At 38.4% G+C, this 17,607-nt stretch overlaps 1 protein-coding gene across 30 annotated transcripts in view; it reads right to left on the bottom strand.

The window, feature by feature from the left end:
* The window catches only part of ATXN2 (ataxin 2), a 127,665-nt gene that overhangs the window by 48,676 nt on the left and 61,382 nt on the right, over positions 1-17,607 (bottom strand). For 29 of the 30 annotated variants that reach the window (XR_010933337.1, XR_010933336.1, XR_010933340.1 and 26 more), the window contains exons 6-11: positions 11,362-11,486; positions 8,459-8,550; positions 7,777-7,974; positions 6,143-6,321; positions 3,254-3,463; positions 241-423 (exon numbers count right to left, since the gene is read on the bottom strand). Coding sequence is in view for 11 of the 30 variants with exons in the window: in XM_067700825.1 (XP_067556926.1) it covers positions 241-423; positions 3,254-3,463; positions 6,143-6,321; positions 7,777-7,974; positions 8,459-8,550; positions 11,362-11,486 (987 nt within the window). In the remaining 19 variants the exon portion in view is untranslated. The remainder of the gene's footprint in view (positions 1-240; positions 424-3,253; positions 3,464-6,142; positions 6,322-7,776; positions 7,975-8,458; positions 8,551-11,361; positions 11,487-17,607) is intronic. The other variant, XM_067700834.1, reaches the window with a different exon arrangement.

Genomic DNA, 17,607 nt, shown 5'->3' with positions numbered 1-17,607 from the left:
ACCATAAAGTAGATTAGCTAAAGATTACTCACTGAGAAAACTGAAATTCAGAATGATCACATGATTTGCCCTAACATATGGTAAGTGGTAGAGCCCAGAAAAAAAACTGTTTTCCCAATTCCTGGTTACTCCACTATTTTTCATATATATATTTAACATAGCTCAAGCTCAGCCCTTTTTACATCTAGTAGAATAACAAAATGAACTTTGTCATTATGCTCCAAGCCAAGTGTTACCTACCCCCGCTGACCACTGATGACCACGTGCCCCCTGCGGGACTGGTCCTTGCTGCTGGAGGAGCAGTCGCTTCACTTGGTGGGGTGTGGGATACAAATTCTAGGCCACTGGAAATGGAACCCCTCCCAGCAGAAACTCTGTGATTTCGAGGGTGTCGCTGGGCCTTTGGGGACATCCTTGGAGGCCCTAAGAAAGAAACAGTGAACATCACATGAATGCCACAATGTCCATCAGTACTACTGTTTTGCTAAATACACAAAGACCATTCTTTCTCTTTCTTTCTCTCTTTCTCTCTCTCTCTCTCTCTCTCTCTCACACACACACACACACACATTCCCTCTCTCTCATTTCTTCTTGGTTAAGAAAAAGGAAACAAACACCACACATATTTTTGGCCATACTCTTTCAGAATTATTTTGTGGAATGCCATAAAATCTGACAAATAAATTTTATTTTATTTCCCTTTATTTTTTAAAGAAAGGGAGGGATGCAGTTGGTGGTAAGAAATCTAACAATAAGATGTCATTCATATCTCTTCAGAGATCTTAGCAGTTTCTTTAATCTATACCCATTATTTGTAGGCATACAAAAATAAATATAATAAAATATTAACAGAGTTATAGCTACATGAGGCAATAATTTTTATTTTAACACATACTTTTACCTTTTTCCCTCAAATTTTCTACAATATATTACCTCTAAAATTCGGGGAAAAAAATTTTAAACAACGAACTGTTGACCGCGATATGTCTTTGTACCAGTAAAAAGATGCACATTTTCCTTCTTAAATTTCTCCAAACCCTTAATTTATCTACCTCTTCTGCCATGGTGAACAATTTCACGACCCATGTCTTAAAGCAGTCCTCACCTGTAGGAAGTGTCTCATACTTAACAGGCTGTGAACTGAAAATTCTACCATTAAGGCATGACTTATAGACTAGAATAACTGACATTTGGGGAAGAAATTTGCACTATACAAATTGTCAAAATTCCACATCAATCAATTCTGTCACCCCATTAGCAATTTCTATTTATAAAGAAGTCTACTGTGCATTCAAACAAAACTGTCAGGCGAAAACAGTGGACACAATGACTCTTACCACAGAAACCTGACAGTGATAACACCTGGCAAAACTCATTCTTAATGCCAAAGCCAAGGCCCCTTACCCTTACCTTGCCAAACTCTTTATTTTTTATTTTATTTTTTTGGCTGCGCCATGCGGCATACAGAATCTTAGTTCCCCGACCAGGGATCGAACCCGTGCCCCCTGCAGTGGACATGTGGAGTCTTAACCACTGGACCGCCAGGGAAGTCCCTTGCCAAACTCTTTAGAATGTCACATTAATTTGTGCCCTGAGTAGGAATTCAATCATGGGCACGATCTTACAAAGAATGTTAATGTTATATAATTTTCAACTGGAGATACAATTTATATTGAAGAATGAGTTAAGAACTGGGTATTTGCATATTTATACATAATTTTTACGTCCCTTTACAGAAAAAGACCAAGAAAGACGGCTGGCATAGCTCAATGAAATCAAACTCTAACTTAAAAAAATTCAGTCTTTGGCAATATGTAAAATACTTTCAGAAACAAAATACAGTCTCCATATTAAACACAGAAAACCACTATATTTAATAGTTTTATTTTGAAGTTCACATTTCAAAAATGCTTCAGTGTCACCTAACTACATGACTAGAAAACATTTTAATTCAAATTATTTAAAAAGAAAAACTGAATAACACAGCATCCCTGAATATGCAGAAGGTGTACTTTTGTGTGAGTCCTTACATCTAACTGTTGTAAACACGCTCACACTCACTAATGAGTTGTATTTTATCTAATATATTCTCACGAACATCACTTATGCAAACAATAGACCACAACAAATATGTCAACAGAATGTAACTTTTCATTTAGAGGCCACCATCACAGGCACTTCTGAGTAAGGAAGTCACCTTGAAAATCATGCCGTTCAACATGCTGTTGATGATGCTGTTCAACAGCTAACAAGGTTAGCTGCTTTAGTCAAGATCACATGACCTCCCTGCCTGGATGACAACAATTTATTAAAAAACAGCCAACTAGTTTTCTCCAGGGAAGCATTTTATGCCAGAAAACTGTGTTAGTCTCAACATAAGCAATATCAACTGCAATTTTAATGAACAAATCAGATTAAAATTTTAACATATCAAATACTCTGAAATAATGTCAAAGGTCATTATCATTCAGAAAAAAGGTTTTTTACTTACGCACGACATTTAGATTAAAATGTGACCTTTCTACAACACATCCATGTATCTGATATGTAGCAATGGTGGATTTAGCATCAATGAATGAGAACTACAGTATTTTATTCTTTTTTATTGACAAGGGAAATAAATAAAACCCTAAAAATTCATACATAGCTTTCTAAGATAAAAATTTTATCTTAGATCAAGAACTTCTTCCACATTAAAGACTTTTACTATGAAATATTACAAAACTATTTTTTTTTAAATTCCCCAAACACAAATTTAAACTCTGTATTGTAATCTAAGAGTAAACACACAAAGGCAGCTACATGTAATGTCCCTCTCAAAAAGGACCCCTAAACCATCACTCCTGCCTATGGCCAACAGGCAAATTCACTAGTACCTTGGCCAAGGAGCTATAAAATGATAGGTTCTACAAAAAGTCCAAGACTGATGAAGAAAGTTCACTGTTTACCATTAACCACTGTACACTGTATGTAAAGTGGAAGGGAGAAGGCCCTGGGCTGTAAAGAGCATCATTACCAGGCAGAGACAAAACCCTCATTCTTACAATTCAGGATAGTTCATAGCTTCACACAGCATTTATCAAATTTCTCTCTAATGAACAAAAGGTTAATAGAAATAGTTTTAATAAACTAAAGTTAAAACACAGAAATTATAGGTTATTAAATAATGAAGAGGAAACTATTTTGTAATTATAAACTCACATAGGAGTTAAACAAAGACAAACAAAAACATGAACAAATTGTGGTATTGTACCTTCTGAAGACATGCGTTTAGGCATAGTAGAGACAGGAGCTGGAGAACCATGAGCAGAGGGGTGAGACGGGGGTCTGGATGGCCGCGAGGGGGGCCTGGAGGGCGGCCGTGTAGGGGTGGCTGCCCGAGGTGGAAGAGAGTTGGGACCTGACTGGTAGCGAGAAGGTGGGCGAGAGGAAGGAGATGGGCAAGGCGATGGCCAGGGAACACCTGACAGAACAAATGATATGAAGGAAAGTATAAAAACTAAAGAAAAAAATGAGGGAAAAAAGTAAACAGAAAAAAAAGTAAAATGACAAAAATGATTTCTTGCACATTTTAACCCTTTGAGGACAGTCATTTGATTTGTGATAAGTTTTAGCATAACTTAACTGACATAAATTCACATTTTACTTTAACCTCCTTAAAATTAAGTCTGTTTAAATGAATACACGTTCCCAAAGGGTTAATTAGGATCTACACATACTACTGAAGAAGACAGTTAAGACTTTGCCTATTAATTCTGCTTCTATAACTGTTTCTTGGTAATCAATTGTTAAAAGGAGTATAACATACACCAGATAATTTCACACAATAAATCACAAAACTCAGGAATAAGATTATTATTAAAAGTTTTAGCTTGACACATCAGCTATTATATCTCATTAAAAATGCTGGTTTCTTATAACTGTCTGTGGTTTTCATCTAGTTTATACTTTAATGTAAGGTTGAGTCTGAAATCTCATTAAGCAGGTACATTTAAGTAGAAATAGAACATTACTTCTACTATTTTCTAGAGTCACAGGAGTGACAGGTTAATATTCATTGCCTTTTCAAAACACATATTTTAATCTTATCAAATTAGAAAAAGGGGACCTTCTAAATAATTTATGCAGTTAAACATTCATCTAAGAGACTGCTTAATAAACAATGCAACTACAAAGCAGTCATCACCAAATAAACCGACACTGAGGGATATGCACAGGTCAAGATACAGCTAACACGTAACATGACATATCACTTACCTTAATCTTAGGAAACAGTCCAGGTCTCCTCTCCATAGGGTTCCACACACTTGAGTATCATACATTTCCCAGCCCCTTTCAGGTTTTTTATTTTGAAAATTCTGTTCATGAACAACTAAAATTCTTTACTCAGTGAGCAAAGAAATTTCACCCCCAATACAAATGTATAGAAAATACTCAAGAGTGTTCATTGGAGAGGAATTCTGGAGAAAGACTCAATGAAAACAAATGAAATTGGAAACTTAGTGTTCTCTATTTTTCTAACTTTCCAAACTTAAATACCTAAAATTGAATGTCCACTGTTAGCCCTGAGTTAGTAACTAACACACCACCAGTATTATTATATTATTATGGCTGTGCTGCACAGCATGTGGGATCTTAGTTCCCCAACCAGGGATTGAATCCACGTCCCCTGCATTGGAGCACTGAGTCTTTTTTTTTTTCCATGAGTAATTATAATTTTAATAGTAATATAAATAGAATCCCATGAGTTGGCCTTATAACTACTTTCAAATAATAAGATAAAATTAATTTTAGGCTAATGAATTTTAAAAAGCTTCCCATTTTATTTTTTTTCAGCTATATGTATACATATATCCCCATATGCCCTTCCTCTTGCGTCTCCCTCCCACCCTCCCTATCCCACCCCCCTAGGTGGTCACAAAGCACCAAGCTGATCTCTCTGTGTGATGCAGCTACTTCCCACTAGCTATCTATTTTACATTTGGTAGTGTATATATGTCCATGACACTCTCACTTCGTCCCAGCTTACCCTTCCCCCTCTCCGTGTCCTCAAGTCCATTCTCTACATATGCGTCTTTATTCCTGTCCTGCCCCTAGGTTCGTTAGAACCTTTTTTTTTTTTTTGATTCCATATATATGTTAGCATACGGTATTTGTTCTTCTCTTTCTGACTTACTTAACTCTGTATGACAGACTCTAGGTCCGTCCACCTAATTACAAATAACTCAATTTTGTTTCTTTTTATGGCTGAGTAATATTCCATTGTATATATGTGCCACATCTTCTTCATCCATTCATCTGTCGATGGACACTTACGTTGCTTCCATGTCCTGGCTATTGTAAATAGTGGAGCACAAGTGTTAACCGCTGGACTGCCAGGGAAGTCCCCCATCAGTATTATTAATTACCATGGTTCCATACAGTCTATGGCACTGCTGTGTCCAATATCCCTGACTTGTATGAGAGATCCATGACCCGTGGGCTATATTTAACCTATATACGGAAGCAGAATAGAAAAAAATATCTTCCTACTAGAGACTCAAGTTTCTGTATTTTACTTAAGCTAAACTACAATATTCACCCTTACACTAAGAGTTTTCTATTTTTTTTAAGCACATTTTTTCTTCACCATCTTCACATGACTCTTGATTGTGTCTTGTATTGCAAGTTACCTCAAATCCTTTCTTGAAGTAAGCAGAATATAAATATATAAACAAACAGTTCATAAAAATGAATCTATATTAACCACTGAGTGTCTCACACAGATTGGGATTTTCCATGTAAACTATATCTAAATAATTCTATCATCCAGTATTTTTAAAACTGAGAACCTACCCAAAGTTTCCAATTTCTTCACATATGTGGAGTGTTCTTTTTGCCAAGTGAATGTCTTTGGTTACATTTAGCACTTTATCTTAATACATGAGTATTTCATCATGCTAAATGCTGTATATGCCAATAACATACTAATTTTTACTAGTTTTACTAATTTGATATCCACAAAGGCAAATTTAAATTAAGTGAAAACCACTCCACAGAAATCATTAAAGGTATGCATGTTCTTATCAACGATGTAAAACTAAATATTCAGAAAACTATGTATTTGATCAATGACATTGACAAATTTGGTCAAAATACTTGCCTCCATTAACTACTCTTTGGTCTGAACCAGAATTTGGGTTGAAATCTGAAGTGTGAGAGGTGGATCTCGATGGCATGGAGCCCGATCCAGGCTGGCCCATACGCGGTGAATTCTGTCGCCCACTTCCCCAGGATATGACTTCTCTATTTCTTTGTCCAGGAGGAATATATTTATTTTCCCTGAAAATGAGAGATCCTTTAAATCATTTTATCCTAATAGATACCAGGCCAATGAAACATATCTAAAAGTAATTTAGGCAGAAGGGAATGCTTGTTATTAAAAGGTTAAACACTTAAAACCAAACGGCCCCACTTCCAGACACCCCTATTCTTCCATCTTACTCTAAGCTCTAGCCTCTGGCCTTTCCTTTCCCTCAGATATTCCTGCTAAGGACAAAATATAACAGATGTGTATTCATTCTTATCCACTTGGCCTCTTTATGGCTGTTTCTATCAATCAACATCTGTCTTCTCGAAACTGTTCTTCCTTGGTTTTCTCTACTTTGTTTTCTCTGTGATCTCTTCTCTTGGTGGCTGTTCATTAGTTTTTCATGGCTTCAACATCAATCCCCCAAATCCACACTGTCAGTCTCACAGTCTCAACATCTCTCCCTGAACACTTTAATTCAAATCACGACTCCTAAGCTGTGCGTGCCTTGAAGACAGAATGTGTATCTTATTCTACCAGGTATGTAGCAGCTGTTTCTCAACATGTTTATGAATAAATGCATAAAAGACCTGTGAGCCCCTCAAATGCAGTAAATTGCACAAATGGACTCACTCTATCTCCCCTCAAGATTGCTCCATGTTTTCTACCGCCATTACCAGTACAACCACCAATCTGCTTATCAAATAAAACTCAGGGTCATCCCTGGTTTTTCTAACCTTTCTATCACTGGTTCTGGTCTCACTGGTCACCAAGTTCTCACACTTGAACTACTTCAATACAATAACTGATCTCTATGTCTCAGCCAGTTCTCAATGTCCCATAGTTGGTTCATGCCATCCCCTATCTACAGGGTGCTTTTTAACATGACACAGAAAGAGTTTCACTACCTCAGTTCCTATCACCAGCTGTTACCACTGCAACCTCAACATACACTGTGTATTCCAGACATATGAAACAACTAGGTTTTCCCTGAACTGGACAAGTTCTTTCACCATACAAGGAACTCCTCTGTTTTATGTCTCTTTGAGTGGCAGACAGATCTACTATCCTATCACAAAACATCACCTCCTCTGTTAGACATTCTCTCACCCCACAAAGTTATGCTAGTTCCTCCTCACTTGCATGTTTCTAGTACTCTGACCACCCCTCTAATCTAGGAAATCATAACGAACTGTAATTATATGTACTCCCCCCGCAACCTGTTCATTATTCTTTAACAAGCTCTTCCAGACCTCGACTTGCTCATCACTGTATATCCAACACTTGGCTCCACAGAGGTGATGCTCAAAAAATACTTTCCAAGATGACTGTAATGTTTTCTCTAACAGAACCTGAAACCAACTCCATTTGCATTCTCTACCTAAGCTAGATTAAAGGAAGATGAAATATAATAATAATAATACACCTTCTCACACAGACCTTGAGTTGTGTATCCAAAATACTGCATCATGATTTCCTTTAAATACCTAGTGTTTATGTTGTGGCCCTCACGTTCACTGGAATTTCTCTGAACTGCTGTGTATTTTTCTTCTTCGCTCCTATCATCATTTTCCAGGGCCACCCGGGCTTTATACTGGGCACTTGATTCAATTTCTTCTGCTAACTGGTTTGCCCTTGCTTCTCGTTTTAAAAATTCTTCTGAGTTATCCCTTTCTAAGGGCACCCTGAAACACGAAGAAAAGAAAAAGCAAAGTGAGTATTTTTCAGTCATAGTTTACATATCTGTCACAATCAACTATTAAGAGAGTTCAGAGTTTAAAATGCTGGTAAAACTGTAAGAGAGCTACAGTCATCTATTTATAAATCAAAACTTGATTTTTCTTATTACCTTTTCCCTAGAGGAATATAACATTTCCAAAACTGGTTAAATTGACTATTCCCCCATAACCTCTGCACTTACCAACTTAGAGTTTTTACAGTGTAAAAATGAAACAAAATTTATTTAGAGCAAAAAATTAGGGTATAAGTAAACTATATTTAATCCCTGTTTTAATGGGAATTTATCAGCGTAGGTAGTAAAAGGATAATTCTTTCACATAATCGTTTAACTTAAAATCCAACAGAAACATTTATTCAACATCGTAATTTAGGTTGATGAAAATCAAAGGCAAATATGTATTAAAACAAAAGCAAACTTTTAAAACTTACGTATATGAAGATAGACTGCTATCATATGTAGACACTACACCATAATTTTCTTCATTATATCGAAACATATCATTGGGATCCCATCCATTAGACTAGAAGAAAATGAAGCTCATTTTTCAAAATGACAAAGTATTTGTCTTCTTTAATTCAGTTATAGTCGATATCTACGTTAACAATATCTATTGTACTATTCAAGCAAAATCTAGCAAAATTAAAAAACAGGCAAAAATTTGCTTTAAAAACGTCTTAAGGAAAAACTTTCTTCTACACATCAGCCCCTACAAGTTGGTAAATAACTACAGTCGAACCTTCAACAATTCGGGGGGTGGGGTGTTAGGGTCACTGACTCCAGGCATAGTCGAAAATCTGTAGATTCAACCAATCTTGGATAGTGCATTACTATAGTATTTACTATTGCAAAAAAATGCGTACAAGTGGACCAGTGTGGTTCAAACCTGTGCTGTTCAAAGGTCAACTGTATACGAAACAATTATTTGAGATGTTATTAGTAAAAGTTCAGAACATTTTAGTTACTTCATAAAATATCCTCAGGTCAGGGTTCTCTCCTTTCCCTACTCCCTAACGGTGACCTTTCTACAAGGTATTTACCTGAAACCTTTTTGAGTTGACTGATCATCAGGTCTGACTGATAGAAAGGGGTTATCATTATCCATGTCAGAAGAGGGCACAGCGTCATCTGAGCAATGTTGATGGCAATTTCAAGACTAAAACTTGCCCCTAAGGTCACCCATTAACCTTGGCTCCCTCTGTGCTACTCCAGATAAAACTATAATGTAATTCAATTCCACCACTAAATCAACTACTTTGGCCTAACACATGCGGGTAGGAAATCAGTTACCTATGGAAGCTTTAAAATATGCTCTTTTAGTATATGCTCCATGTAAAAAATTTAAACAGTGCAGAAAGACATCCAGTGAAAAGTAAAATCTGCCAATCCCAGTGTGCACAGATAACCACCATTAACAACTTCTTGGGCATAATTCCAGACATTCTCTGCACATATGTAAGAATATGATTATTATCATCAGCTCTCTTTTTTGAAAATTCTCTGCAACTTGCTTTTTCTTTTTTTTTTTTGCAGTACGCAGGCCTCTCACTGTTGCGGCCTCTCCCGTTGCGGGGCACAGGCTCCGGACGCACAGGCTCAGCGGCCATGGCTCGTGGGCCCAGCCGCTCCGTGGCACGCGGGATCCTCCCAGACCAGGGCACGAACCCGTGTCCCCTGCATCGGCAGGCGGACTCTCAACCACCGTGCCACCAGGGAAGCCCTGCTTTTTCTTTTAGTAAGTTTTAGATATCTTCCCAGAATATCTTTCTTTCCAGTGGACATACAGTACTTCAACTGAACGGAGGTACAATAAATCTATTTAACCCATGCCCTATTGATGGACAGTTAGGATGTTTCCTATTTTTCACTATTAGAATAAAATGCTGTGAAAAACATCCTCATACATAATTATTTTAAAGTCTTATGGATAAATTCTCAGAGGTAGAATTGCTGGACCAAAGTGTATGTGTGGGGACTTCCTTGGTGGTCCAGTGGGTAAGACTCCATGCTCCCAATGCAGAGGGCCCGGCTTTGTTCCCTGGTTGGGGAACTAGATCCCACATGCATGCCGCAACTAAGAGTCCGCATGCCACAACTAAGAAGCCCGCGTGCCGCAACTAAGACCCAGCATAGATTAAATAAAGTGTATGTGTGTTTTAAATTTTGATAAAACATTGCCAGAATACTCTCTAGAAAGCGTCTATCAATTTAACTGCTTTGCTATCAATTAGAAAAAAAAATAAAAAGAGTGCCTGCTTTTCCATATCCTCCACAGAGGTGATGTGCTGCACAAACCTGAGAACCTTAACATTCAGTTATATGTGCTTCTTTAAAAAGTTTGAAAATTAATAATGATGCATTGTCTATGTATTTCCAGCTTTGCAACTAGAAAATGACTTAAACATCAAACGCAGATTTGTTAAATAAGACTTTTCTGTAATATTCAATGAAAGATTCTTCATCCCTTTGAAAATTTTTTTTTTAAAGATTTTTTTGATGTGGACCACTTTTTTACAAGTCTTTATTGAATCTGTTACAATATTGCTTCTGTTTTATGTTTCAGTTTTTTGGCCACGAGGCACATGGGATCCTAGCTCCCCGACCAGGGATCAAACATGCCACCCCCTACATTGGAAGGTGAAGTTCTAATCACTGGACCGCCAGGGAAGTCCCCCATCCCATTCAAATTTTACTATCTAAACACTCATTTTTGGCAAGAAACTTTGCTTCTATCTCCACAGTTTAGAAACAGAATTTACAGAATCCTAATGACAGAGTCATTATTAAGTATTTGATTTATAGATGATGTGTTATGGGAAAAGTAAAAATAATATATGCCAAGAGCCTTCTGGAAATAGATTTTTGTTGAGAATGTTCCTAATTTTAAGACAAAGAAATTTACTTATTGCTTTAATTCTAATGTAATCTAACAATATATCTTAATAATGAGTGCCTCTCTGACAGACAAGAAGCCTAAAAGTCACACTTTGACCTCACCGCTAGGTAAAGTCAACAGACAAGACACCACTTTCCTTAGGCTGCCTATTCTGCAGAGTACTCAAAGCAAAACATGCCAGCATTTCTAGTTTCCCATGGTTTCCAATTTAAATTTTTATGTTGCTTATTAGGACTTACTTTAAAAACATACAAATAATTCATAAGCATCCCAAAGAAACATTTTTCTGTATATACTGCATAGGGCAAAGTCTATTTACACAATAAAACTGCTACTTTAAATATATTCACAACAACATACTTAAATTAAAACCAAGTGATAGGATGTCATACCATATCACATGACCATAGCGTTACTAATCGAAAAGATTTTGCTTACAACATCATTTTCCAAAGCCTCCAGTTCCTCACTGGTAGTGAGTTCACCTGCATCCCAGGGCTCCAGGTCCTTCTCTTTGTGTTCACCATTCACTTTAGCACTGATAGCAGAGTCAGTAAAAGCATCTGCAAAGGATGGTTTTGGTTGAAAGATCATACAACCAGACAATGGGCTACGTGAATACATACATGGATTTATCAACAGAGATGTATGCTAAAAAATAATTATGAAAAGTGAATTTCTGATACAGAAAGAATAGCATTCATTAACAGTATGCTTTCAGATGTGTAATGCTTCTAATATTATAACCTTCAAAAAACTTAATTCAGTAAATGGCATCATAGATGATTACTGGTGAAAGTATGTTTTACCCATATAATTTTAAGCCACATGAAATGTTATAATGTAGTCACACAAGTCATAAGTTGTATTAAAAATAATTGCTTTGTGTTTCAGAATTGATCCAGAAATTTTCTATCAATCCATCTAAAACAAGATCTCTTTTGTTTAACAGACCCAGTAATTAGATATGCCCTCAGAGCTCCTTCAGCCAAACGTATGCTGATCTTTTAACTTTCCAAATCCACGTCTACATGCAGAGGTCAGTATCCTAACATACCGTTGCCATTACTAACTAAAGCCATTCGAAGTGACCCACCCCCACACAGAACCCGTATTTCCCTAGAGCCACTCCAATACAAAGCTCAGGCCCCACAGTGTTACCTGTCCCCAGAAGGTTCAGTGTTACCTGTCCCCAGAAGTCCTACCTGGACTTCCTGTCAATACTTTCTCACCTAATGTATCCTCTCCTCCTCTGCTAACGTTACTGAAAAGCACTAGCTTGTGAGAGCAGAATGGCATTAGTATGCTCACATGACAGGAACTATATATATCATAGCTGCTGTCTAGAAAAGAAAATCTCTAGTTGGAAGTTAGGACCCAGCTAAATAAAGGTCTACTTGGGCAATGACAGTGTTCGGAAATGCTTTGGAGATACCGGCTTACATTTAGATGTCCGGACCTATAGGGTATCACCTAGCACAGGGCTGCGGAGTAATACTTCTGCTGATCTGGCTCTCCTAGAGAGTACTGGCTCCCAGTCACCACACCCTCACCCTTACTTCAAGCTGCCATCAAGGAGGAGGAGGAAGGGAAAAAATCAACACCTGCGTCTTCTTCAAAAGAGATAATTCCAGAGGGATTTCTGATTTGGTACTGTTTCTAAAACTGTCATTGGCTCCCCAGTGGGCAAGGTGATGGTGAAATAAGAAACTTGAGCCAGCAAATTTAGGCATGGCACTATAAGCCTAGCTAGCTCTTACCTCCTCTCATCTCAAACTACAGGTGGATAAGTGGATGTGGGTGTGTATTCATGCACACTAGGGAATGAAAGCATAACTGCACCTATGGGCTTAGCTGCCAGCTCTATCAGGCAGCATGGCTCCTGTTGCTAGCAATTATAAGAGCCAAGAGCGTACCAAGGGGGATCCCCAAAGCAGCAGGCCTCAGCTGCGAGTGGGATTAGCATTCACTGGAAGATGACTGCATTTTGGAAAAGCTAAGAGGTTCTAACCACTGATGTTATCTTCATAATGCCATCTTCAGCTGTAAGCCACTGATGGCCCTAAAAACTTGGCTTTATATGATACTTGCCTGAGTCAAGTTCTACTCTACATCATCTTAAAGTCACAGAAATTCTTGGTAAAACTGATTTTGCCATGTGTATTTTCAAGAATGTGAGATGCTCCAAGAAAAACATCAAATAATGACTTACATTAGGTGGCTGAAATTCCCTACTTTAATTCTCACAAAATTAGAACAAAAAACTAGACCACAGAAAAATTACAAACCAGTCATGTTATCTTCTACAACAGGGGTCCTCAACCCCCGGGCCACGGACTGGTACTGGAACCAGGCTGCAGAGCAGGAGGTGAGAGCAAGGCGAGCAACAGAAGCTTCATCTGCATTTACAGCCACTCCGCAACACTCCCATTACCGCCTGAGCTCCGCCTCCTGTCAGATCAGCGGCAGCATTAGGTTCTCACAGGAGCACAAACCTGTGAACTGCGCATGCGAGGGATCTAGGTTGTGTGCTCCTTATGAGAATCTAATGCCTGATGATCTGAGGTGGAGCTGAGGCAGTGATGCTAGCGCTGGGGAGCAGTTGCAAATACAGATTATCATTAGCGGAGAGGTTTGACTGCACAGAGACCATAAGTGCTTGCAGACTCGTATCAATACCCTGCCAGTGAGTGGCAAGTGACAATTAAGCTGCATCCGGTGACAGGCTTTATAGGGGCAAGTGAGTTGTTGTACTTCAATTTACAGCTGTATCTGGTGGCAGGCTTTAAGTCAGAATCCGACACTTATTTTAGTCCGTGCGTGGCCCGCACATTGTTTTAATTACCACTTCTGTCTGCGCCTCTTTCCCGCACTGTGCACTTGTCTCAGTCACAGTTTTGGTAAGCCCATAAGCTAACCCTAGCCAAAATGAGTAGAAAACAAACATCACTGGAGAACTTCTTTGAAAAGGGGGAAAGACCCAATGATGAGACAGCAGAAGACTCTGAGACTGCCAACAAAAAGAAAGCTGCACTGAAAAGAAAATACCAAGAGTCCTACTTAAATTATGGGTTCATTGCAACAGGTGATTCACATTCTCCAAGCCCACTTGTATAATATGTGGTGACCAGCTAACCAACAAAGCCATGAAACCTTCAAAACTGCTTTGCCACATGGAGACCAAGCGCCCTGAATTAAAAGACAAGCCTCTGGAGTTTTTCAAAAGAAAAAAACGTGAACACAAAGAACAGAAGCAATTACTGAAGGCCACCACTTCATCAAATGTGTCTGCACTGAGAGCATCATTCTCTTAGCGGCTAACCGCATTGCTAAAGCTAACAAGCCCTTTACTATTGGTGAAGAGTTGATCCTGCCTGCTGCTAAGGACATTTGTCGTGAACTTTTAGGAGAGGCTACAGTTCAAAAGGTGGCACGTGTTCCTCTTTCGGCTAGCACTATAACTAGACGAATTGATGAAATAGCAGAGGATACTGAGGCACAATTGTTAGAGAGGATTAATGAGTCGCCGTGGTACACAATCCAGGTTGACGAGTCTACCGATGTTGACAAGGCAACAACGCTTGTTTTTGTGCGATGTAATTTTCAGGAGGATGTGCGTGATGATATGTTATGTGCACTTTTGTTGCCAACGACCACCACAGCTGCAGAACTATTCAAGTCTTTGAATGATTACACATCAGGAAAATTCAACTGGTCATTTTGTGTCGGTATATGCACGGACGGAGCGGCTGCCATGACTGGACGTTTTTCTGGTTTCACTAGTCGGGTCAAAGAGGTTTCTTCTGAATGTCAGTCTATACACCGTGTGTCATCCATAAAGAAATGCTGGCTAGCCAAAAAATGTCACCTGAACTTAACAACGTCTTGCAGGATGTGATTAAAATTATCAACCACATTAAAGTACATGCCCTTAACTCATGTCTGCTCAGGCAGCTCTGTGAGGAGATGGACGTAGAGCACACATGTCTTCTCTTACACACAGAAGTGAGATGGCTTTCCAAAGGTAGATCACTGGCCAGAGTTTCTGAGTTACGAGAGCCGCTCCAGAGATTTCTTTTAGAAAAACAGTCACCACTGGCAGCACATTTCAGTGACACAGAATGGGTCGCAAAACTTGCTTACTTGTGTGGCATATTCAACCTGCTCAACAAACTCAATCTGTCACTTGAAGGGAGAATGATAACTGTGTTCAAGTGGGCAGATAAGGTGGCTGCATTCAAAGCTGAATTGGAATTATGGGGGCAACAAGTGAACACTGGGATTTTTGACATGTTTCAAACATTAGCAAAGATTTTGAAAGAAAACTGAGCCAGGGCCTTCTTTCTCCTAGCTGATGCATGATCACCTATCTCAGCTTTCAAAAGAGTTTGAGCATTACTTCCCAAACACAAAAGACCCCCGAACTGGGAAGGAATGGATCCGCGACCCATTTGTGAATAAACCAGATGAATCAACTTTGTTCGTGCTAGAAGACGATCAACTGCTTGAGACTGCAAATGACAGTGGCCTTAAAAGTATGTTTGAGACAACTTCAAATCTCCATACATTCTGGATTATTAAAGTCAAGGTGGAATATCCTGAGATTGCCACAAAAGCACTGAAAAGCCTGCTTCCATTTCCAACATCCTATCTTTGTGAAGCAGGGTTTTCTGCAGTGACAGCGACCAAAACGAGATCACAGAGTAGACTGGACATAAGCAACACACTTCAGGTGTCACTGTCTCCCATCACCCCCAGATGGGACCATCTAGTTGCAGGAAAACAAGCTCAGGGCTCCCACTGATTCTGCATTATAGTGAGTTGTATAATTATTTCATAATATATTACAATGTAATAATAATAGAAATAACGTGCACAATAAATGTAATGCGTTTGAATCATCCTAAAACCATCCCCTACCCACCTCCGGAAAAATCGTCTTCCACGAAACTGGCCCCTGGTGCCAAAAAGGTTGGGGACGGCTGTTCTACAAGAAGTAGTGGGATTATTAATTCATATTTAAGATCCTGTTAATGTTTTAATCACACTAGTTTTTGAAAAGCATATATTTAAATGAGTAAAGCATTTACTTAGATGGAAACCCAGCATTAAATATGTTTTTATTCAAGAAATTAAAACCCAGAATAGAAGATTTTTTTTTAACAGATCCACATAAGTGGACTTTTATCATTGTAGGGTACGTGTGCTATGTCAAAGTATTTAGTAAAGACTAGGGACTGAGCCAAGCTGTCCTCAAATTGAAAGACTGAAATATACAATAAAAATAGCTTAAATATATTTCTATCAGTATGATTTTAAACAAAATCAAAAAGAATCCCGAACAGGGAGCCAATGTGAAAAAGCAAGCATTTAAAACTTCACTGAACCAAGTTATACTCTGCTAATTACAATTGAGGTGGTATTAAGAGGCCATTATTAAACAACCTAATTTTTTTAATGCTACATTTTCATGTTAAATCTTCTGTTTACAATACCAACCTTATAAAGGAATTAACTGTTCACAGGTTGTTACTTAGCATCACATTTTCCTTTGAGGGCAGAAAAGCAGGGGAGGGAAAACACAAAAGTATGTATCTATTAGTAAGGAATGATATTCCTTAATTTTAAAATTTCCCCCAAAGAAAGTCCCTTTTTAAAGATGAGCAAATGACTGCTGGTGGGAATGTAAACTGATATAGCCACTATGGAGAACAGTATGGAGGTTCCTTAAAAAACTAAAAATATAACTACCATGTGACCCAGCAATCCCACTACTGGGCATATACCCTGAGAAAACCATAATTCAAAAAGAGTCATGTACCACAATGTTCACTGCAGCTCTATTTACCACAGCCAGGACATGGAAGCAACCTAAGTGTCCATCAGCAGATGAATGGATAAAGAAGATGTGGCACATATACGATGGAATATTACTCAGCCATAAAAAGAAACGAAATTGAGTTATTTGTAGTGAGGTGGATGGACCTAGAGACTGTCATACAGAGTGAAGTAAGTCAGAAAGAGAACAACAAATACCATATGGTAATACATATATATGGAATCTAAAAAAGGAAAAAAAAAGGTTCTGAAGAACCTAGGGGCAGGACAGGAATAAAGACGCAGACATAGAGAATGGACCTGAGGACACAGGGAGGGGGAAGGGTAAGCTGGGACAAAGTGAGAGAGTGGCATGGACATATATACACTACCAAATGTAAAACAAGATAGTGGGAAGCAGCCACATAGCACAGGGAGATCAGCTTGGTGCTTTGTGTCCACCTAGAGGGGTGGGATAGGGAGGGTGGGAGGGAGACGCAAGAGGGAGGAGATATGGGGATATATGTATATGTATGGCTGATGTACTTTGTTATACAGCAGAAACTAACACACCATTGTAAAGCAATTATACTCCAATAAAGATGTTTAAGAAAAGAGCTTCAGAAGAATCTACCATCATTAGTAAATGTAGTGCTTTGATTCAAGTCTGCTCACAAGAATAAATCAAAGTTAACTGTGAAAAACATGAGGCAGGTTTGAAAGCGATGAAACAATAATGCACATGTCATAAAAAATACGCAAAGTTGAAACAAAGTTGATATAAATCCCCCCCAAAATATAAAGATGAGGAAATGGTTTAGGGAAAGACGTGCGTAAGATGTGCAGAAGTAGAGAATCAGCAAAATG

The sequence above is a fragment of the Pseudorca crassidens genome, chromosome 12 (genome assembly GCF_039906515.1).
Source record: "Pseudorca crassidens isolate mPseCra1 chromosome 12, mPseCra1.hap1, whole genome shotgun sequence".
Taxonomy (NCBI): Eukaryota; Metazoa; Chordata; class Mammalia; order Artiodactyla; family Delphinidae; genus Pseudorca; species Pseudorca crassidens.
The sequence above is the reverse complement of the archived record's forward strand: the minus strand, read 5'-3'. Positions and strand labels throughout refer to the sequence as shown.